The sequence below is a fragment of the Apus apus genome, chromosome 3 (genome assembly GCF_020740795.1).
Source record: "Apus apus isolate bApuApu2 chromosome 3, bApuApu2.pri.cur, whole genome shotgun sequence".
NCBI classification, from domain to species: domain Eukaryota; kingdom Metazoa; phylum Chordata; class Aves; order Apodiformes; family Apodidae; genus Apus; species Apus apus.
Window position 1 is genome coordinate 27,084,088 of NC_067284.1, and position 24,917 is coordinate 27,109,004.

The 24,917-nt window shown below is 38.7% G+C and overlaps 1 protein-coding gene across 4 annotated transcripts in view; it reads right to left on the reverse strand.

The window, feature by feature from the left end:
• ARHGEF10 (Rho guanine nucleotide exchange factor 10) overlaps positions 1 to 24,917 on the reverse strand; it is a 118,997-nt gene that overhangs the window by 60,329 nt on the left and 33,751 nt on the right. The window contains exons 6-18 of one of the 4 annotated variants that reach the window (XM_051615825.1): positions 23,706 to 23,785; positions 22,503 to 22,559; positions 22,011 to 22,174; positions 18,867 to 18,983; positions 17,591 to 17,705; positions 15,634 to 15,746; positions 12,112 to 12,189; positions 11,698 to 11,874; positions 10,410 to 10,526; positions 8,095 to 8,187; positions 6,489 to 6,659; positions 4,567 to 4,712; positions 1,432 to 1,607 (exon numbers count right to left, since the gene is read on the reverse strand). In XM_051615825.1, the coding sequence (XP_051471785.1) occupies positions 1,432 to 1,607; positions 4,567 to 4,712; positions 6,489 to 6,659; positions 8,095 to 8,187; positions 10,410 to 10,526; positions 11,698 to 11,874; positions 12,112 to 12,189; positions 15,634 to 15,746; positions 17,591 to 17,705; positions 18,867 to 18,983; positions 22,011 to 22,174; positions 22,503 to 22,559; positions 23,706 to 23,785 (1,604 nt within the window). Of the gene's footprint in view, positions 1 to 1,431; positions 1,608 to 4,566; positions 4,713 to 6,488; positions 6,660 to 8,094; positions 8,188 to 10,409; positions 10,527 to 11,697; positions 11,878 to 12,111; positions 12,190 to 15,633; positions 15,747 to 17,590; positions 17,706 to 18,866; positions 18,984 to 22,010; positions 22,175 to 22,502; positions 22,560 to 23,705; positions 23,786 to 24,917 lie in introns of all 4 variants that reach the window. The other 3 variants (XM_051615824.1, XM_051615826.1, XM_051615827.1) reach the window with 3 other exon arrangements.

A 24,917-nucleotide genomic window follows, 5' to 3' on the forward strand; every position in this document is an offset into this window, starting at 1 on the left:
CCTGAAGGTTGAGACTGCAACTGATGTAAAAAGTAATGTCATTTTCTTGTGGTACTGTCGCCAAACATCATGAAGCCATAAAGCCTCAAAGCCAAGAGGTTCAAGTAGGTTCTACAGGACCGTCTGGGTGAGAGGCTTTTCTTTCTCTAATGCTTCACTTTCCCATCTGATCTTTGGACAAGGATTTGGTCTAATCTGCTGTGAAGCTGCAGCACAAAGTCACAGTAGGAATATTCAACAAGCTGTTCCCACACTCACCTCCGAGAGGGACCCCATTTTTAATCTTATGTACACTCCTCTTGGGGTCATGAATACAGCAGCCGGTAAATGATAATGTAAGAGCTTTAATCTCATTGTCTAAAAACCCCTTTCATGCTTAAAGCAAGTTACAAAATCAAGTAATCCTTGAAGTCAAGATGTAATACCTATAAAAATTTTCTGTGGCTAATTACAAAGGGAGGAGCAAGAAGACCTGACAGTGCCCATCCCAGACAATACAGGGGTATTAAATGCTGCAGCTGCACCTCAGACCATCCTGAAGTGTAATATTTATGCCTCCTTACAGCACAACTGTGGGGAATTTCATGAGCAATATTAAATAAATGTAGTGTAAAATAATGCCCAGAGCTAGCATTAAAACTGGTGTAAATTATAGTCAATGTAGAAGGATTTTAATCTAGATATATTAAATGCACTTTAAAATACACTATTTAGGCAAAATACAGGATATAAAAATAACTCATTATATATGAAAGGCTAGCTAGAGTAAACTCTGGAAATTTTCACATCTCTTGAGGGTAGCTGGCAGGTTTGTACGTGGGGTTACCAAGCACAGAAAGAACTTGCAAACTTGATAGCTTGAGGTAATTTTTGGAAAGAGGTTAGAAGGAAATTAACTTTTGGCATATTGTTTCAAAAACATTCATAAAATCAAAATTTAAGGTTTTTCTTCTGAAGCACTTGTTACTATGACTGAAGGGTGGGGTACTATGGGCTTGAGAGAAGTCACTTCTACCCTCCAATAACCACTTGCATCCAAACTATTACTCCACAGCAATGGGGTTGCTGGTCAGCCTTATTGAGAGAAACTTCCTTGCTTTAGCTATGGAATAAAGAACACATGCACACTCAGGTACCATGGGACACCTAGCACACCACATCAAAACAACCTTTTTGCATGCCCATACACGTGCTTTAAAACTCTTTATACATTCATGCATAAAACTCCAAACCAGAACAAATACAAGTAATTCAAGTTGCAAGGCAGGAGACTGGCTATCACCTTCTGGATTCTCAGTTCCCAAAGAAAGAGGTTACGTTACTCTTATATTACACAAGTCTTCATGCACAAAATGCTTTCCTTTGTTTTCAGTAGTTCACTGAAATTCAAATATAGACTTTGACCTGTAAAAGTAAATAACAGTCACTTACTTGGCTTAGAGTTAATGATGACATTTTCAGCAGAGTGCTGGGGTGGAAACCTGCAGTTCTCTCCTTGGCCCTCACTGCTGCCATATTCTATGACTTCCACTTGTCCCAGCGGTACACTCCACTTCAATAAATACCTCTGGCAAGTTGTCATGGTACCACTGCTTTCATAGGAAGAGCTGGAAGATGCACAAATTATTGCTGTGACAAGCAATTATGCTTCATGGCATCCTATTTATTACTTTAGTTTCTAAAATCTGCTGTTTATCAGTCTGAGTACTGTGCACAACTTGAAACAAACACATGCACCTGGCTGACACTTCTGAATGACCTTTTCTGTGAGCGCAAAGAGCAGCTATTCAGGTGCAGATATTCTTGTGTACAAATAGCACAGGACTGCTAACAGTCCCTGCATTTCTATAACAAAACATAAATGAACATCTTTTAAGATCAGCCTGTGTTTTAAAATCTTAATGCAAGTGCTTAGGATGATGTAACAGCTCCATCTTTTCCCAATTCTTTTGGATTGTGCTGTCTTTCTGGTCAGTACCTGAAATAGTGCTCAACAGAAGTGACTGCTGCATTTAGTGAAGTATGGATGATGGGACCTTATTGAATGACTACTGGCAGCAGGAAGGGCAACATGACCTCTCAGGAGATGACAAGCTAACATTTCTGCTGAGCCCCACAGCCTGTATGTTCTTTACAGAAGACCTTTGCAACTGCTGTGGCTTCAAAGAGCAATTCCACATAAGCAGCTGCAGGAAAAGGAAGTGTGTATCACAACAGGGATTTCAGAGGAAAGAGAACACTGAGGAAGCTCACTTGGAATAGCAATGGCATTTTCCATTGTTTTTTCATTCTCTTATGCACATTCAAGAACATATAACAAACATTAATTATAAAGGACAAGAGATGTTAAAAAGAAAAGGTTTACTTCACAGAAAGCATAGCTGAAATACAGAAGTTTGGGAGAAATAAGCAAAATGTATTTATCGAGAACAGTAGCTAAGTGTTTACACTGATGTTCAGATAGTCAGCTACCTATTCACCTCACAGTCATACTTTTCATTCAATAAGAAGGCAAGTATGAATGAAACCCACAAATGCTGTAGCTTAAGTAGACACTTATAAACTCTTCATCTAGTTTAGAAGAAAGGAAACAAGACTAGGTAGGACACAGCTGTTCTGTCACTAGGGATAGTATCCAATCTGTTCAACTCCTGCTACTTAAAAGTTAGGACCCTGGTTCAAACCATCATCTAGACTACATGTGAAGAAAGACCTTTCTGAGGATTATGTAGCCTGTAGAAATAAGTGTCTTTTACCAGCTACACAAAACTGGTCTGGAACCAATCGTTCCCACATTCCCAGGATGTTTGTTTCTGTACAGGTTGGACAAAAGTTGGTTAAGAAAAGTGAGCTGACACATACTGAGCAGCTATCTGTACATGTAAAGCATCTGAAGAAGTCTACAGCTCCCACAGGAAGTCTGCAGGCATGCACCCTGAAAACCACTGCTATAATAGAAGCTTAGCTTAGGTATGATGCCTAACTTCTATACAGCTAAAATGAAGAGAAATAAAGCTTATCCTGCATGAGCCAATCACGCAAGCAGTACATTCTATAGCATGTGCTGATTTTCAACAAAAACTTCCAGGCTGGATACAGGTGTCGTATGTGAAATCTGGCAGATAGTTTCCTTCAGTTCTTAATTATATTTTGCATAACAAAGGTAGTTCCTTCTGCAGCAAAAATCCAGGAGCAGTCCATGAAATAATGGAGGAATCCTAAACCCACACACACAGCTTGTAGGTGGACCCCACCTGCAACTGAACACCCTGAGGTAATCAGTTATTAAAGCTAAATGTGCATTCAACTACTCTAAAAGCCCACTGTTATATAAATGTACAGATGGAAATCAAACCTTAACTGCTAAATAAAACCGTAATTAAACTTCTTCAGAGTTAGCAAACCCCCATGATATATGCATGCCCTATTACCATCCCAAAGGAAGTTTCTCAGAACCAGTTAATATCCACAACAGTGCTGTGATAACTAGAACAGTTGACTTAATAAGCAACCCAGAGATTCGGCATAATCATGAGCTTTTCACACGGAAAAAGAAAACAGACTGCACATTGGCCACTTCAGAGACAAATATAGAAAATCCAAGACAATGACGGCATGGAAGAAGATAAAATACAGTTAAAGGCAATTTTCTTGCAAACAACCATGGGAAAATATGCAAGTGTTACTGAAGGACTGAAGAATTTGTAAAGGAAAAGAATCACAGCCTAATTGACATAAGGTTGTTCATTTTCTGAAGTGCTGTTACACCATGGCACTTCTCACTCACTAACAGGAGACCAAGCATTCACACAATTACAAGAATACGTACTGTGTTCATACTTCAGTATGAAACTCAGATATCAACTCATATCATACTTAAGAAAAGCTTTTCTTGGAAGATTTTAATGGTCCCCATTTTCTCTGTCAGAATGTAACATCACATCACGCAATTTATGACACAAGCAACATCTGAAGATGTGTGACCTTGGTATACACAGAGGTATAGTAACAGTCATACTTACAGCGAACTAAACCATTGAAGGCACAATGAAAAAATGCTTCCTTCAAAGCACCTCAGATTTAATCCTTCAATGTTTGATCTCAGAGATAAAAATCCGTCCTCTGCTGAACTTTTTTTGTGTTCCAGGTTTTCCTGGCTACATACATCAGTTTTGTGGTTTGGTTTTTGTTCTGTTGGGTTTTTCTAATTTGTGGGTTATGTCAAGTTACAGATTTGTGTGTTTGACAGAATAAATTTAAGGAAGAAGAGAAAAAAAAGTCTTATGTTGGCATGCCTGCACTCCACTGAAGACTAATGCACAGCAATAACTAGACACTAAAGAGCACTCTTCTCTACAATCTCCAACTCCCATGATTTTCTTACAAATTTACAACTTCCAAACATCAGCAGACAATTTAGAGGACTGTAAGAATGCTAGCTATCAATTTATTATGACTACTGCCAGAAATCATCAGCCATGGTAAAAACAATAAAAATGTTCAGGAAATGTTACTTATTCCAGTTGAAGCTTGAATAATCATTTAAATACATAAAGCAAATCTTACCGAACATTTACTGTTGCACACATCAGCACATCATTTAACATGAAAATTCGTCGTTCTTTGGTTTTGATAATTTCTCCTTTATCATTGTAAACTGTCTCAACCATATCATCAGTCCGTATGAGGTATCTGTTTCCACTGCTGAGTAGCTGGGTTTTAAAAACAATCAACATAGTACATTATACATGGTATAACCAACATCTGGGGGAGGGGGGAAGAAAAGAATACAACAACAGGTTATCACTTGCCATCCTCATACAAGTGTTTGTAGGTGGATTTGATAGGTGAGTTAAGCCTCTCTAGTGACTTCGTTTTCATTTACAGGAACAGTAACTTCTGCTGCCAGCAATACAACCTGCAGGGGGTCTTGATCTTAATATGAAATATATTTGATCTGAAAATCTTTAAAGGTCCCCTAGTGAAAAATATAATCACTTCCAAGATTTCTTTTGTTTCCTTCCCTTATCCCTTCTTTCTTTCACAGCACTGAGGTGCTGTGCATGGTCCCAGCCGTCCCAAAGCAGGAGGAAGAAGAGTTCTCCCACCTGCTCTGTCTGTCTGGGCTCACAGAGGCAGCTGAGGAGTGTGGCTGGCAGGTTGCCACAGGCTGCCGAGAAGGTAACACACACAAAAGATGTATGGCATGTAAATTGCTCCTGTCATTTGCCTTCAAGGTCTGAGGATCAGCACTGTGTGCAAGCATGAACTGATTCTCACAGGTCAACTACACCTCCGCAGTGGCCAAGAGAACAAAATGATCTGTAACTCACCCGTTTCCCATACATCCACCTCCTCCACCTGCCTGTTTCACCCTGACTGGCCTTGTTCCAAAGCTATTAAACCACAAGGCACACAGGGCCTTACGTGATTCGGAGTAACTATCCACATACCTCAATTTGTCCCCCACATGCAGAAGATACAAGATTTTACCATTTATACAGAATAACAAAAGGAAACCTGTAACATCTCTTAAAAAGCACAGTCTGTGTATTAAACTTCTTAAACCATTTGTAGATGATTAGCAGCCACTTCAAGAAGCAGGGTTATGAAAACTATAAAGTTTCTGAATACGTCTTCTAATGCACTTAGAATGGAAATACTGTTTCAGTATGACAATAAATTCAGTATCTTGTTTTTTACAAATAGCCTAAAACAAGTACATTCTGGTCGACTACTTTCTTTCCTCAAAACCATGTTTTTATGAATCACAAATACTCCTTGCACTCCTTCAGCATGTACCCATAATTCCATCCCAGAATGAGTCCAATATAATAATTTGTAACTTCATGAAAGCAATAATTGAAGAATATATACCCCATTTCATGGGAAAGGAAGAAACATGTATAATGAACATAAGACAAGCATACTAACAAAACCCAAATGAAGAAGTTGTTACTGCCTTTAAAAAACTTTCATTCTTTAAAGGCATTTCTATTGAATGATCAGAATACATGGATGAGGTAGACTGAAATGTTTCTTAAAACAAGGAAGATGTTGGACATATTCAACAGTGTATTTTGAACTACTCCATAGTCAGAAGCACTGTGGTATAAGGAACTGGTTCCTTCCTTTATACAGGAGCAATTCCTTGGTTCCAGGCTAAATTCAAAATTCAGAAGATGTGCATGAGGCTTTATGTACATCTTGAAAAGGAGCAAGAAACAGCTTTATCTATGGACTGCCAAAGATCACTGATACTGCTGCTGCTATTTCAGCATGTTGCCTGCTCTAGCACATAGTGGTTTAACCAGTGAGCCTATTCAGTCCTGGAGGGAGGTCGTATCTCACACCCACAGCTAGAATAACCCCATGTTGTTGGGCACTACAGGAGAACTTCAGGTTCTTCAGTGTCTGTTCTGAAGATTGCTCAAGGCCCAAAGCTAATAATATACTAACTCTCCCATGACACACCATTACTCCCTAACCTTGTTCAGATAACGTTCATTCATTGCTTTTGCTATTTGCTTTATTTCACAGCGCTGATCTGCATCCCTTTTCCTTTCATTTAACTTCTCTGCCAGTGTTTCAAGTTCTGTAAGAGCCATCTGTAGAGGTAACCTGTCAGGATGTCCTTTAGTAGTGTTCTTCAACATATCCTGAAGGGAAGTGATAAGACAAAACAAAACAAAACAGTAATTTAATTTCAAAGTCAAGTTCCAAAGATTACAGAATGTAATGTTATTTCTACATTCTTTACCTAAGTACTAGTACAGAACAAGACCAATGAACATGTAATGAACATTCAGATAGCACAGCACTTACTTTCCTGAATACCATAACACTTCTTAAAAAAGATACTCAATGGGGTCACATACTGCTTATTTACAGGAAGACTAGTACAGCAAAGGAACTTGAAAATAAGGGTAAAAAAGGCACATGTAAATTTAAAAATGCACACAATTTAAAAATAAATATTATAGTATAATGTGCAGATGTCTGTAAATAATGATTTAAAATTAAGCTTTTCTGATATTTACTATCATAGTAACATTGTATTATCTTTATTACAGCTACTATTCTTCTCTAAAACACTGACAGCACACTCATACCAAAGCAGGAGACAGTACTTCTTGGAGGCTGCAAGAGCTTCTAAATATCCTTCCTTTTTGTAGGCATGCAGTGGAACAATTTGAATTACATTTTTGCTTCTTTCCTAAGAAGTACTAAAAATCCCTACATATTCACTACAGCTTCCTGCTGCAATACACTCCATTTCTTCTTCTAACTCACACACTCTAGCCACAGCTAGCTACCCACATACTCCCCCGTGACTACCTCTGCTCCTTCTCTTACTGTAATTTCTGGACCTGTATCCCAAAGCTGTAGCACCTGAAAACACAGCTAACTCGGAGCACTCACTGGGATAGACCTGCCATGGTCTGAAAGAAGTTACAAACAGCATAAGCTGGTCTGGAGCAGGTCTGCACTGGAGAACTGTGCTCCTCCTGCAGCTCACCTCCCAGCATAGACCTGAGGACTCCCTGTCAAATCCTCAGTTTCCATGGGTAGGAAAACAAGACACTGCAAGACAGAAGAAAGCTACAACACAGTCCAGCAGGTTCTGTGAGCCAAGCAGAAAGAGCATGCTTTTGTTACACATTCCAAATATATTCTGAACAATCTAACATGTGAATGACATCCTCTTGTAATTTTCTTAAATGGAAAGTTATGCCACAAAGTTCCTAGTGGTGTTTTGAAGTGTTATTAGCTAATGAAGTTAAATGAAAAAGCCACACATTTGAACGATGATTTAACTGCAAAGTGATCACAAGCTAATCTAATCTAGAAAGTAATCTAGAGTAAATTTAGTTTACTAAGATTTTCCTGCAGTGTATTTACTGCCTTTCCTGTGATCAGACTACAACATTATGATGCACTCACATTTTTTCTTTGTTATTTCCCCATGATCCAGTGGTCACTTCCACTGCAGTGTGCTCCTCCACCTGGAGCCAGCTACCACACAATCCCACAAGAAAACCACGTAAGAATGCAACAAGCACATAAACCCTTCCCTTTGATAAAATTATTTACCTGCAGTAGTAGAATGAACTGTGGGAAGCGCTGGATAGGTTTCATCATTAAACCATACAGAGTAATTCTATCAGGGCTTGACTCCTGGCACTGCTGCAATACAAGAAAGCCACACTGCTTACTACTGTGAGTGTATCTCCACCAGTTACAAAATGGAAGGAAAACATTTCTTGAAAATTCTTTTATGTAATTTGGACTCTTCTTCCTAGTGACTAGCAATAGGGCAAGAGGAAATGGGGTCAAGTTGCAGCAGGGTTCAGATTGGATACTGTGAAAAATTTCTTCACAGGAAGAGCGGTGAGGCGTTGGAACAGGCTGCCCAGGGAGGTGGTGGAGGCACTATCCCTGGAGGTGTCAAAAAAAACAGGTAGACATGGTGCTTTGGGAGACAGTTTAGTGATTAGGGGTTGCAGGGTGGACGGCTGGACTTGATGATCTTGAAGGTCTTTTCCAACCTTGATGATTCTATCATTCTGTTAAAATGATGGCATGACACTAAACTGCAATATCCTCCTTAAATAAATAAATACTCCTGGGATAAAGCCACACCAGCAATACAGCACCTTATACATGCATTGATACAGCACAATCATGCTTTTGACATGAACAGTGCACTGAAACAGCTGCTTAACTTCGAGCACAACAAAAGGAACGTACTTGTTTAAGGTCCTACATTTTAAAAACTAAAGTGATCTGTTGATTTATAGTCCATAATTTACTATTGCTACTCTGTTTCTTGGGGCTAAGAGACTCTAAGTCTCTAACTACCTGTATGCTTTTAAGAGGAAATCTAAGGAAAACATCATAATCTCAGTGCTATGTAAGCAGAAAGATATTTTCATTTTCTTTATTGAAAGGAACTTAAGAAAATTTATTTATGTTTGGAAAGAAAAATGTAAGAATCCATTATTTTGGTTACTGAGGCTGGCAGATAAAACTATACAGATTTTATGTGCATGTGCAGAAAAGCCCTGTTTATATAAGACATTTCAGCATTTGGAAATATTTTGGCCAGAATCATAGCTAACCCGAAACAAGGAGGGTTGAGAAAATACTCAATATAAAAAACAAAGCAAACCTAAATAATACAAAACTGGTGTTGTGCTTAAATTGCTATTTATTCCTACAAATATCAGCCTCACAACAAATTGTTTCCATATTTATCTCCACAAATATATATTTATTTTTTCCCCCAGACCACAGCAGTGAAGATTCTGGTCTTCACTGATGGTAAGCAAACAAAAAAAGTAAGGTACAGAAATCTTTTCTGTCCTCGGAGCTGGATGGAGAGTCCCCAGCTCTGAGTAGTACCAGTGCCTGCAATGACAAGCCATGATGGGAGGTTTAAATTATGCCTTATTGGAGCAATAAGCTTTTAACAATGTGAGAGGTATGAAGTAACTACATGCTCACTAGAGTTTGATCTTCATGCTGCTTAAGGCTTCTAGAATATAATCCCATGTTGTGTTGGCCACACTCAAAAAAGTTGCTAGTTAATCTCAGAATCTGAAGACATATCAGGAATCAGTCCCTCTGCCACCCTCCTCTTGGCAACCTGAGAGCTTCATTATTTAGTTTGCTTAGGGCACCCAATTTCAGTGTTTGGTGGACCTCTACAACAGAATTGACAGGGTCACAGCTCCGAGAGGCTCAATTCAATCCAGGACTCTCGAGGAATGGGACCAGAAAAGCTTCCAGGCTCTCAGCAATATCACTGCCTAAAAGCCTCGCAATGGATTTTGTGTACCCTCTGTAAGGTATCATCCCTAAGGATTTGCAGCCCTTTTACTTGCATGTATCAAGCTCTCAATGCAAATCATCAGGGAAGCATGCATTCTGCACAGAAAATTTCAATTTTCAATTCCAGCCCCAAACTGGAAACATCATTTTCAAAATATTAGGAAATTGTTGTGGAATGGAAATCTAGTTAACTACTCTGCATAATACAATAAAGAAATTTGAAGTAAAAGAAATCTCAAATAAGAGTTCACTCAGATGGTGAACTATTATTTGAAGCTCAGTTGCTATGAAAGAATTCCAGTGTTTTTCCAAGTACAGTCATGCGAACGCCAATAAGTTGATCTGAACAACAAAACCACTCTGCACTTCAAAATACATCCTAGATCTAACCTCACGGGATTTTTCTGAAAATATGGTAGTGGAAGGGAATCCTCTGGAGATTTTTTTGTTCCAAACCCATAAAACCAAATTCCTTAAAACAGTCACACAATACACAGTATTTTTCTCCTAACTTGTAATATGTACCCGCTTATTTATATCACATGCCAAGCTCTTTTAATATTGACTGAACTCACCTTTAAGAAGTCTAAAAAGGCAGGTTTGGCAGCACACGTTTTCTTGAGAATCCCTACTGCTGTACTGAAGTTGTTTACATATTCGCTATAGGCATCCAACACCATTGATTTTGAAAACTGAAAACATAAAATTGTATATTTTAACTATAAATAGAAGAGATCCCTGAAAGCATAAATATTCAAACCTCTGACTGACAAGGAATCTACCTAAAGATGTAACAGCCATGAATTAAAAAATATAAGTTTACAAAAATAGCTTCATCTTAGTTATGACAGTAGGAGAGAGCCTGGGGACTATGGGAAATCAAAGGGCATCCACTGAGATTGAAAGTGGCTGCTGGGAACCTCTGATCATCTCACTACTGCCTATCTTCCAGATTTGGTGAACCCCTAGAGTCTCAGGGCCTTCATGTTCCATCTTCAGCTGGTAAGGCTTTACCAGGAAAGCAGGCAGATTGTGTGGCCTGCAAACTGACATATGAAGGGTAAGATCATTGCCTTCTTAGTAATTTTATCCTTCTCTTCTGCAAAGATGGTCTCATTAATGCTACTCAACTTGCTTTAGTCAAAACAAGACAGGTTTACTTTAAACAGCAAATCTGTAGCAACCGTTTCATTTTGACTGAAATGGGGCCAAAGCACTCAGAGACACGGATCTAAGCTTTCTTACAGCAGGCATGGAAAGGTAGTAACTTCCAGCAGCTGAGTGGCAACAAAACAAAGTACTCAAACCAGCACTTTGACAGCATTCTCCACCCACTTGTGGTGGGAAAAATGTCTTTCTATTAACCCAGGCCACTTGTTTTCTCTCATTTAATTCAGTCCTTTAATGGATGGACTTTTATTCAGGGTAGGATAGTGTTCCACAAATACACTTTATCTGTGCCCCAGGCTCAGTTCAAATTCAGGAATTCAGTACATCACCTACTGTGTTTTTTTCTACTCCCAAGAAACATGTATGACTATGTACTTTTAAAAAGTCTCAATCTCACCCTAATTTTGATGGGTTTGTGAATCTCTATCTCCTCACAAAAAGGAAGTGTTTACTTAAATGTCTGAAAGCTTGACCAAAGCCTCAAAAAATTGCCCACAATTATTTCACATCTGCCAACCAAGACAAAGATGTCTTTGTGTCAGTTTTCTTACCAGGATGGTATATACATACTCTGACAGTTGCCACAGGCATTAGAGAACATGGGAATAAAGTGACCAAGTTAGACAGAGAGACACAAAGATGGAATAACAAGCCTAAAATAAACAGATTATCTGTTCAGATGCACTTCCTTACTGAAGCAACAAAGACATCACCAATCATTTCAACAGAGTCCCACTCAGATACACGACTCGCCAGCGCAATCTGAAACATTGAATGGCACTGAAGAATTTCCTTAATTCGATAAAAGACCATTTTAAGTTTTCTTTCACTCAATAATTTTGGTTCCATATCTGAAAGAGGCTTCTCATACTGCTGTGAGGGGAGAAAAAAAAAAAAAAGCATAAATAGATTTAAACAAGCTAACAAAAAAAGGGGCCTTCTGCAAGAAGAAAAAAAAAACTTATATAACAGTATGCAGACAAAATTTCAAAACATTTGGCATGAAGCACCTTTAGCAAAATCTATGCGAGTCATACTACAGATTCCTTAAGGGTTTAATTATTTTTCAAATTTCCAAATTATAAAATGCAAAAGATACTAAGGTACCTCCAGGATTCTTTTGAGAGCATCCACATAATTCTTCTCACTGTCAACTACAGAGCCCAAAATATACCTTCTTACAACCTGTAAAGAAACAAAATTTTGTCTGAACCTCTCATCAGATAACATTTTCATCACAGTTGGGAACATTGATGATAAAATTCTAACGTTACTAAAACCCTAGAAACACAAAGCAATTTCATTCAATACTGGAACCACAATAAAATAATACTGTACCTCTTCAAAAGTAATTATATTTAGTATTACTGTAAAATTATTTATTTATTTTAAAGGAAATAACATTTCTTGCATCCATATCTGTAATCTTTACTGACTGTTGCATTTCCAAACTTTACTTTTGAAACTTGTATTTTGATTTCAGATGCGTATGTTTAAGCATTAATATAAAAGATTATGTGTATAGATAACATGGCTACACTGGTCAATTGCTGCAACAAAACAGGTAACCAGTTTTCAAAAATCAGTCTTCAGATTAATATTCTTTTTTTAATACATTTCACAAATGTATTAGGAGCAACCTGAAAGACAAACAAGCAAACATAAATTGCCTTTTTAAGGTAAGGTCATATAAACTGTACCACTGCGAAAGTATCTAAGTCAGGCAGCTTTCTTTTTTGGGCATTGCCATGCATAAGTGAAAACCCTGCTTCATCTACTTTCATACCAATTAATAGAGTTGTGAGAGCTTCAGGAAATACCAGCATATTTCACGATTACAAACTACAGGCTATTTATCACACCTCCTTCTCCACCTCCTGCTTCCACAACTCAGCTGAAACACACATTGTATGCATGTGCAGATGACATGACAGGAAGGACTAGAGAACCTTTTTGGTTTAAAATTTAAACTTCTTACTATTACTGATAAGATTTCTTGCTGGTTTTAAGGATCTGTTTTCACCTAAATCCATTTCCTAATCCAGCTCATCCCAGGGCTTTCAAATGCAGGACTCTGAAGGAGAAGACAGCACAAAGCCAGGATCAAACCACTTTCCACAACTACAAGGGAAACCAAAACTGCTTCTTTTGCTATTTTAAGCCAACTCTCTGCTCCTGATCCCCATGGCCTCCTTGCCTCCTCTCCCATGGTTGGCTTTAATTCTCCACACTTGTCTTTTGCATTATTAAGTTAAGTGCAGTTATTATTAAATTAAGTTATGCAAAGGTTTTCTTTCAAGTGCTGGCATTTTGAGGGAAGACTTCAAAATTCTCTGAGGTCTTACTTAAAGATATATATGGTAAAATTAGTTGTGTCTAATTTGTGTTTAGAACTGATTTAGCAGTGTCTTATTTGATATAATATATCAGCTGCTCTGGTAAAGGATACTACCTACTTTCAGCCACAGTTCATTCTTCTGAAAAGAATAAACGTATGTAGAAAAAGGGATTTTTCTATAATACACAAAATAGTTAACTAACAATGCCTACAGTTTATTCCAATAGGAATACTGTGTTATGCACAACTTGCAAGAGGCTTGTATGCAAGTCTGACATTTATATTCATACTTTTGCTAGTAACAGTAGCATAAAAACATAACTTGTCATAAGAACTCAGGCTCCAGTATTAAAAGGAGACCAAACACAGGATGTAGTATTTAAACAAAAGCTATCATGCCACCTGCTGTCTAAAACACGCACATTCATAAAGTCATCTTGTTTGTAACAGAGGCGATCAGGTTGAATGGGGCTTCTGGCCTTCACTCCCTCCAGCCGAGATGCCTAGGGCTGCTGCAGAGTCTGCTGACCCCGGCCTGAGCCGTGGCACAGAGCTACCTCGTCCTTCAGCTGGGATTTGTGTTGGTCTCTGTTGTGTTGCCAGAGTTTCCTGTCAACCCCAGCCCGCCAAAGCCACGGTGACCAGCAGCCCCAACCCACCCACACATAGCTTGCTGCATCCCTCCACTTTGGAATTGCATTCAAATGTGGCCCACAGCTGGTATCCAGATCTTTAACAGAGCCATTAAACACTACGGTCCCTCTATCTGCTCCTAAGGGACACCATTAACACTGGTCACCCACCAGTACTCTGTACTCTGGACTACAGTCCTCTGGGATGGACCTTCTAGTCCATCCATACAAATGATATCTCACCTATACGGTTTCAAGGGTACTTCAGAAGATCATTAAAGCCTTGCTAAAGCAGAGGTAAATAAAACCCTCTGCTCTCCCCTCTCTGCAAGCCTGCCATCTTAAAGGGACTCAGGCTGGTCAGGCATAAATGGAGTCTGGTCCACCTATGATGACTGCTCCCAATCACCCTCCAGTCCTTACAAACCCAGAAATAGCTCCCAGGATCATTTGCTCCATCATCTTCACACAGACTATATGAGGCCAGCCAAGCCCTAGTTTTTCTCCTTCTTGCTCTTCTTGAAGATGGGCATGACATTTATCAGTCATCTGATCCCTGTGATCTTAGAGAAAGGCCTTAACCTCAGTCATCCCACCTGGTCCCATGGACACCTGTATGTCCAGCTGGCCACAGTATCCCCTAACTGCAGTTACTGCTTCACTACAGCAACAAACATAATGACCTACAAAACAACTACCAGTTTACTCCAAACTAAGAGCTCTCTGTTTTTCCAAAAGAGGGTATGCTTATTATTAAAGACCTACAAAGAAACCTGTGAAACTCAAAAACTTCAAACCCATATATGGAGAGAGGAAAAAGACAGCATTCAGATCTTACACTATAAAGAAATCTTATGGTAATGTAACACACAGCTTGATAGCTGCATTGTTCCAAGATTAGCACTTTAATGTGCTAATCGCATTAGAAAAATAAACCTCATCAAGCAAACCCACAAAACTTACATCACTCTCCTCAAATAGCCCCTAATTTGGTTTTTCCTCACTTTCTGAAGACACTGAACAACTCATGACACCAAAAGAAGCAAAAAACTCTCAAACCATTATTACTTGTTGTAAAAACACAGTAACACAAATGCACAGGATTTATTTTCAGCCAAAATTTCTAACTGATTATGATTTCAGTGTTTTTGAAGTGGTTTCCACAGTGACTATAAAGTTTGAAGTGGAGAATAGCAAAATATAATCTTCTGTAGGCTTGACTTCATTGCAAGTTGTTTATTTAATCAGAAAAAAACTTAAGATTCACAGACCTTAAGATTCAGAGTACATCAGATATTCTCTACACTTAAAACAGAAAACCTGGAGCAGCATTTTCTGACTCAATACAAATGTTTAAACTCTTCTTTTTCACTCAAAGCAATCCTATTTAGTTTAAGTGTTCAGGTAATGAAATAATAATATAGGTAATTATATAATGCAAAACAGCATTTTGCATCTCTGGCTGAATTCAGGGCTGATGCACTTACATGCACACATACCATTTCCAAAAAACTATTTATTCAGTTCTGAATTTTATGTTCACCTAATTTATGGTAAATGCCAATATGATTTAAAAGCAAAGGCACCTGGGAGTCATTGATGCAGAGTAGAAGGGCAGGAAAAAGAGGCAGAAGACAGTTATTTTCAAAAGCCTACTACCTGCTCCTGTGATAATCCTTCAGGCATAGGAGTCATAATTGCTTCTGTATGCATACAGTCCACATCAATAAATAAATTTAGCTCTTCTTCTTCCAGACATGATGATCTATTATCTACAAATAATTGAAAAACCAAAATGTCAACTTCTATAACACGTAGACACAAAGAGGTAAAAAAAACAAACACAAGCATAGTAAATACACAGCAGTCTCATTTTCACTTATCAAAAGTCACTTCCCAGCATTCATGTATCATCTGTGAAATCCCACGACTACCACCACCAATAGGTGCTCCAATACAGAACAACTTTCAAAGGCTTCTCAGAATCCTAAAATCTACAAGGCAGGAGACAGCCTATGCATGCTCTGCTTGACCTCTACTCCCTCTTCACAGCCAGGAGTGCAGGGCTGTCCACATCACAGGAGATGACAACTAGGGTTAAAGTCCTACAGCTCCAGGGACCCAGTTTTGAAATAAAGGCCTTTGGAAGGAATTAAACACATTCATAATATGGTCCAGGTTAAAAAATTCTATAAACCCTTGCATCACTAAACTAAGTAACCAAACATACCACAATGTTAGTTTTTGTCAGATATGACACTAAGGGATTCTGCTCTGCTCCCCTACATACTACTTCTGAGCAAAGAGCATCACCTAAGTGCAGTGATAGGTGGCAGTACACAGTCAGCCAAACCAGCAGACACAGCAAAGGAGAGAGAAAAGAAAGAACAGCATGAGATACTGAGTCTTTGAACAAAAACAGAAGCAAGGGAAGCAGATCTGTTGGCTGGGAGGAATTTAAGAGGTTATTTGACAAATTTGGCACTAGCTGCCTGGTGACTTGTTAAGTTGCTAGGAGATTAAACTGTCCACAGATACCCTGTGTGCTACCTCATCTCTAGATCTGTAAATAGGAACACCAGGCCCACCATAACGCTGCCCTGCTAAAGCTGCTAATTTTCTCTTGTGCTACAGAAAGAAGCTGAGGATACATTTTTTATCACTAAAGTTTGTGGAAATTAATTCCTATTTTCTGCCTGTGAATTAGGTAAGTTCAGAAGCAGTTAGAAGTCATGACAGGGATATAAAGTGTGTACTAGTCTTTAAATATAGGATTTATGTTAGCTTCCTCACTAAAATTGTCTAGTTCCAGTCTTGTGGTTTTTGCTTCCTAAAATTGTAGTTTTGCAAGCTCTGAAGGTACAGCTATTCAATTAGTTGGACATACTACCACTCAGATTTATTCTGAAGAAGAAATAAGTTTATATTCAGTTACTACCCCCTGCCTCTTGCAAAAATTAACTGTGGACTGCTGCTGCTGAAGCTCGTGACAGAGGGCTGATGTTTGTCCTTGACTAGAGAAAGAACACAAATACTTTAAGCTTTTTTATTTTAGACCACTTCCTGTTTTCCTAATCCAAACTCAGCTTTCATCAAAAATCACCAAGCTGTCATAAAGCAGAACAGTTCGTTCCCTTACTTTCACTCCTAAGCACGGAAAGCATTCGTTATCCCTTGGCCATGACAAACCTTTTAAATAGTCAACTCTCACTCCACTGAAAATCACATCGTAACAGCAGACTTTCCTGACATTCAGGAAGGAATTACTCAATGGAGGGAATTGGTCAGACTTAGTACCCTAACTCCAGTTCCATACTTCCATACACCAATACCTAGATAGAATTTATGACACAATTTGGTGTGATTTGTTGTTGTTTGTAAGTGGACCCTTCTCTGTAGTCCTCAGGTCATTCAGGTTCTGGCCCCAAACCCAAAACTCCTGAAGCTGCACTGACCATACTGTCATCTGAACTGAACATTATACCATACTTCGTTGATATAATGCTGATTTAATCATCCAGCGCTCAGCTCCCACTACAAAAACCTGCTAGGTCATTCACTTCCTTTCTCAGAAATGACTAGAGACAGTAACAAACACAGAATAATTAGCACATACCTTGAGAAATAAAAGATTTTGTTCTAATGAAAGAACGACCCTTTTTCACAGCTGCTTTTGTCTTTTCCAGCCCATCTTTGGTACCTTCTCTAGCAGCTCTCATAAGCTTTTGCATCTGCAAGATAAAAAATACAGTCTACATGCTCAGTGAATAATAGGAACATGATTGAGCATACCATGCATGTACTTTTGATCAAAATATCTTTAGAGGAACACTGCCAAGTATAACCTCAAGACAAATGAATATGCAGTAAGTACACAAATCTACCAAAGCTCAGATGTGAGCACCTGTATATCTTCTTGATAAAACCAAACATAAAGAAAGGGACACACTTCATAGCAATATTGTATGCAAGCCTAAAAATAGCAGAAATCCTTAAGAACCCTTCTGCATCAAACATCTGAACTGAAAACAGCCTTAAATGCTCAGCTTTACATTTTGTAACAAATAAATACTATAAACAGGTCACTAAGAGCCAGGGTTCTCATCCTTCTTCCAACGTCCCCCAATGCCAAAGTATTTCTGACCTAAAGATAATCCACTAGGCTCAGTTCTATATTAACTATATTCTTAAATAATCACATTCTTTTTGCAGAAAATGTTACAACTAGTAATTATATTAATTGAAAAATTTGGTTTATTTAAGAATGGCATAATTTTATAGTACACTACCACAGCAAAAAGAAATTTCATGCAAAAAAAATAAATAATGATGAAATGTTGTTTTGCTAGGAAACATTCATTAAAAAAAACTGCTTTGTACTTTTGCTTTTCCAAAATGCCACCATGAGAAAAAATCCCCACTGTCAGAGCTGTGCTGACATCATCAGTGACATCAGAACACAAAGCTGTCTTGCTGCAATCAGGCAATTTAACCATTTGAGATGAAGCTTTTACCAAAACCCAGACTTTTCATACTGGCTCCATTCAGAATAGAGAGCCCTGAGATTCTGACTCCTGCAATTTGCTCACGCCTGCCAGAGGCTGGTCAGGCTGGCCCTGTGGAGCACACCCAGGTCTCAGGTGTTGGGATGGAACTCCTGGCTTGCACTCTGGGATAAGAGCACCAGTCAGCAGGAAAGGATAATGCCCTATCTCATCGTCTAAAACTGTTACCATTAAAAATAAGCATGAGAAAAGGTCCTTGACAAAGTAGTTTTAAGACAAATTGCTTAATAATCCAGCACATTTAGAACACATTTCATACAAATTATTGTCTGTGTTGGAAAAAGCAATCATTTAAACATAGCTAGTTACAGAAATCAACTACACTACCTTCAGCTCATGTTTTTGCTTTAGTTGCTGAATCTCTACTGCTCCCACAGCGTTTGCCATCAAATCTTTCATCTTTTTTTCATAATGCTCCTTTAAACGCGTTAGGTCATGAGAAAGCTAGTGTATAAAAAGACACAATCTTTTCAAAAAGCCTGCAGTGCAAACTTCATGCCAAAATACTCACGTACATCATGCATGTTGCCCAGTTTGCCTACTAATGCACAGGGAACTGAGGGAAAACTATCATTTAGGGAAGCTCCAACCCAACGAATAGACCATCACTCCTGCACATTTCTGCACTTTCTGAAACTCAGACAGGTGCTTTTGCATTAGACAGGCAACTACATAAAAAGAGGGACAAAGTCGCTTAGTCTAAGCTAACTGAGCATTTACTATGTTGTGCACATGTCTTAGGAATCGTATGGAAACAATGCATCAACTTCACCCATGAGCATCATTCAGTGGAGCACAAAACCTAGAGAGTATATTTCTGACTTGCTTCCAAAACGGTCAGTCTGAAGAACTGAAACGGTCAAAGTCTGAAGAACCTGTAAAGGTCGCTGGCACCTAAGAAGAGAGATCAACAGTGCCAGCGAGTTGGGCAAGGAGATACTAACCAGGGAGGATGCACAGCCCTGTAATGACCAAGTCCATAGGAACAAGCAAGTGCATTTTTTTCCTCAGCTCTATCATAACCTTGTTGTATGACCATGGGCGTAACAACCTCATACATTAATATATCCATTTGCAAGATAAGGATACTATTGCAGAAAAATGCCCTGGAATACTAATTAACATTCATTAAATATTTTGAGAAAACCAGATAAAAGAGGTTAAAATGTAACTAGAAAAAAAGAAAAGTAATTGCAGTGCCCTAAAATAGGAGGCCAATGGAAAATCCCTCAGATTGATGTCAGGAGAGTTACTTGGCAAGAGATGAAAGCATCAGGAAAAAGAAGGCCTACAGAGTAGAAAAGAAAGGGACAGGTCCAGCATTTAGCTCCATTAGGCTGGGTCAGGATGCAATTATCTCCAACCTGATGATTCTGGTATTATAACATTATAATTAAGAACAGCATCTGGTTCACAGACCAGAAATGTTAATTAGCACAAAACCCTTTCAGTCTTTACATAAATAAATAATAATCAAAAGTAAAAATAAAAAAATTACTTTGAGGGAAGGAATACCAGCACCTACAATTAAAAATCCCATTTCCAAACTTTACATACTTTCCAATGGATAATAAATAAATAAATAAATAAGCAAAGCTAGGCCTTCATAGGCTCTGAAAGACTGCAAGGACATGTGCTGGGAAAATACTGTAACTTCCACCACAAGACCTGAAAGTGCAAGGAACAGATACAGAGAATACGTATAAAGCAGAGTGGTTTCTCAGCAATCCTAAGTTTTCTGCCTTTCCTCATCCTCCACCAAATCCTTTCCCTAGTATCCTGACTTCTCCATCTCACAGTAACCCATCCAAATGCTGCAGAAACTGCCCTCTCCATCCACCAATTAATGTGTTTCTAGGCTCCATCCTCACAAAGCAATTCTCAAAACCTTATGTCACAGGTCTGAAAAAGCCAGCTGCAGGGCAGTACCCCAGAGTACATCTCCCCTCCCACCACTCCTCCATCTCTTGCTCACTGTGCCTGATCCTGGCACTATCACTCTCAATCCAATAGTTTCCCGTGACAGATCAAAGTACACTTACAAGCATTTTAGAAATGCCTTTATACCTTGCTTTGTGCACATGTGGAAATAGATTCCTGTAACTATGGTCAAAGCTGCAGCTACAAGTACAGGAAAAGATTTTAAAAAAGGAACACACCTGCAACCATGTTAAGACTTTCATTTGTGAAGATATTCTCCAGTCTCTTCCAAAGTTATTAAAAAATATATAAAAATCAAAACTCCTTTGTCTATAGACTAGTTTAAAAAACTCCCCAGAAAAAGCTGCAATAGCTTAAACTTGTTCTAGTCAGGACAAAACCAAAATAAAACCAGAAGGGGAGCTCTCAGCTTGCAAAGCTCTGATCTGGGTGGGCTCAATTCTTGCAGTTAATTGCTCACTCTCTGATTTCCAAAGGGCAGGCAGCAAGAATTGAGGGGTTGGGAGATAATATGAACTGGAAGGAAACAGACAGTAAAGCTTTTACTCTCATCAAGATAAGAAACCTGCAAAATGAAGATTAGAGTCCCATGGAAAAACACCCTGGCTGTTACCCCGACATCCTCCCACCCCAAGGTGCTGGAGCAGCTAACACTATGCAGCTGTGCCTCCTGCATGTCTATCCCTAGCCAGCACACACCAGGCAGTTCTGAGGATTTTGCAGGAGCTCTGGGCACTGAGCCCAGCCCTGCCTGATCCCATTGTGCCCCACATCCCCATCCTCCAAGTGTTCAGAGCACAGAACAGGCAGCGGGAGGCAGCCCAGGTCCCAGAGAAGACTTTCCTTTCACAGAAAGGGCATGAGGGCAGAAGGAGAGGAGCCAAAGCAGCAAAAGCATGGGAGTCCAAGACTCCTCCTGATGTGCAATCATAAAGATGAGGGGAGGGCATGCACCCATGCCACCAGTGTCTTCCTGCCTCCTGTGGCACAGACGTAGCCAAAAATACTAGACCAGAGGTGTGTCACAGATGCATCATTTTAATCACACCACCTCTCTTCTCTCAGCTCAGTCACCTTCAGATCAAAGACAGAAACGTAGGGAAAACGGACAAAAAATGTTGTGAATTTTGAGCACCTGAAGGATCCCAAACATTCAAGTCTTGTCAGGCTTATCCCCATTTGCTCTTCACATTATTTTTCACACTTGTTTACCACTTAACACTAATACAGCAGCTGCAAAAGAAAAGGTGAGGAACAGCCCACAAGAAAAACTAAACTAATTTTTAATTTTACCTTTATCCAGTTTGAGTTTTTCCTTTTTTAATTTTTTTAAGAAGTTTCTGTTTAATATTTTAATCTTTTCCCCTTTACACTTTGTTGTGGACTATCACTGCCACACTGATTCACATCTCCTTTAAAAAGATGTTGTTGGTGTTTGAACTGGACTGAGGATAAGCGAAATAGATGAAAAAGGTAAGTGTTGGAAATCAGAATAATCTCAATGACAGAGCAGCACTGTGGGATACATACATGTCTCTTGTGGTTTCCTCGCAAAAAGGAGCTGGGAATTCCATTTTTACACTCGGAATCGCTCTGTTCTTCATAGCTTTCAAACTCACTTGAACTCCACCCATATTCCAGCGAGCTGTTTCCACCATCATCACCATTTTCAACATCATCATAAATCATTTCCTCTGCAAGAATTAAATCAAAATAAGAAAAACTACACTGAAATTTCTGTTTAAAGATAAAACAACACAAAAAAACTTGTTCAGAATGTTCTACAAAAAACTATACAGACTTCTGCATGCACATTTTAAAATGTGAATTAAATCAAATTTTCAAATAGCCAAACTAGATTGTCTTTGTTGAAACAGTACTAAATGACTTACCAATTGTTGACAGTGTTAATTTCATTTATATATGTTTTAGGTACTTAATGAATGTATCTATTCAGTATACATGCACATAACTCCATATTACATTGCTTTCAACATGGTCTGTATTAAAAAGATCTCAAACCTGTTTCGGAGTCTGAATTTTCTCTTGGCACATCATCGTAAATTACTTCATCTGGGTCTAAAAGCAAAATAGGAAGAAAACACAAAACAAAAAACAAATTAGAAATTCCCTAAAATTTGAATGGGATCAACAAACAGCGTTTAAGGTGTGTTTGGACAACTCCCCTAATATCATGCTTTAGTTTTTGGTCAGACCTAAAGTGGTCAGGCAGTTGGCCACACGATCATTGCAGATCCCTTCCAACTGAAATATATTGTTCTAAAGAATTTTGGTTATATTGACACATTTGAATAAAATAAAGATATTACTCATTTTCCTTAATGTTTTGCTAGTACATCTAATAATAATTCAAATAATGGAATAATGCACAGAAGTTGTATAACGTATTTGTGAAATTTCAGTTTTATCTGCATTGCTTATGATGACCTTTGGTAGCCTGCAAACAGAAATCCACTTCAACTCCCAACACTTCTCCCTCCTTTTTAGAACACTATGGTATGTTTTGTGCTTGTCAAGGGCTGCTCATGGCCTTAGTAAACAGCCATAGAGAAGCTACAAGAGACATTTTTTAGAAAGAAAAAAAACAACTAAAGAATGTAATGATCATTGCAGCACATTAAGAGGCAGGACGAGGATACAAATTCTTCAGTCACTTCAAGTGACATGTAAGATGAACCACCAGCCCAGTGGAAACAGCTGAAAACAGGCAGGATAACCAGTCCTCAAACCACAGTCTCTGTTCTGGTTTAAAATGCAGCTGCCAGCCAAGAGCCGAAGGCACACACTAAGGACAAGTAACTATTCCTTCCTTTCCACCTTCTCCAAGAACTTATTTGTTAATTACTGCATGACCAGAATAATTACATATATGGCCACAGAGCAGAATCAGAACTTGACCTTGTACACATATTGATGAAGCCAAATTATTTCCTTAAGAAAGTGATAAATTATTCCATAGACTCCAAAAAGCACTCTATGGAAAACTAAATGTTAACGCTATTCTAAAATAAACAATTTTATTACACTGCTGAATGTTTTAACTGGTATAACTCTGTTCTGAAACATACCTGAAAAAATGCAATAAAAGTGAACATAAACATTACTGGAAAATATATATGTGCATATAAATACACACAAACTGCTGATCACAACTTAAAACTGACCTTCTCCTGTAGTTGTACTTTGGTGCTCACTGATACTTACTTTCCATCCATGCTGTATTTGCAGGATCTGCAACCCACTTGGCCAGAGCATCATCCTCTCTCTTGGCCTCATTACCTTCACTTGAAAGAAAGGCCATAAAACAGAAGTATTAAAACTACACCATATTGTTTTTAAAAATCTGTAAAAGCAGACAATTAACACCTTACTGCCTCCCAGTTCCCACTATGAGACTGCTCATTACTCAAAAATGCTGTTTCAGTCTGCGAGTAGATCAATCATTTATGTTTCAGTATGTAATTAAGAGATAAGTCTGACAACTTTAGTCAAGAAATTTAAAACACTCCCCTTAAATCTCAATAAATATTTTGTTTTTCTAGTCTTCCATCAGAACACAAAAAACTCTCCCTTAGAAAGCACTGAAGTAAGATCTGGTCTTTCACTGTAAATAAGATTAAAGATGTTGCAGGCCACACCAGGAGTCATTAGCTTTGGCAAGGCTGTTCTCCTCTGGTAGGTGCTGGTATGGCTGAACCTACAGCAGCACGTCCAGTTTTGGCTTCCCAACACACCCCCCTTCTAGAGAGTCGTGGAGAAATTGAAGTTGGGGACTAAAGCATACAGCCTACAAGGAAAAAGGTGGAGCTTATTTAATCTAGGGAAAGCATGCGATGGGGTGATCCAACAGGAGCTACAATAATCTAAAAGGGAGCTACAGAGGTGATGGGAGTTTTTTGGGTTTGGGTGTTGTGGTTTGGATTTGTTTTGGGTTTTTAAGGGCTGGTTGGTTGGTTGTTGTTTTTTTTCAACACCAGATGATACTCAAAGAGGAATAGTCAACAAACTGCGTATTGGAAGTTTGGGGTTCGACACTAGGGAAACAACAACAAAAAAACAACAACAAAAGTCACCAAAGGGTTTTACAGCAGGGAGGACTGCCCAGGAAAGCTGCAGTACTGTCACCCTTGGAGGTTTTCAAGGCTCAGCTACAAAGGCCATGGGTAATCTCTTGGCCTCTTGGCAGCAGTCTTGATAAAGACAGCAGGTTAAGACTACAAGATCTCCAGCAGCCTGTTGCAGCTGACATTGCTGTGACTCTATAAAAATTAAATCTAGTTCCTTAAAAGATGTCATGCATGGTTACACATACAAAGACCTCAACCACTGCTGATTTTGGTACACAACCAGAGTTATGGAGTTAAAAAAATTAAAACAAACAAACAAGGACACATCACACAATAAAAAGAAAATATT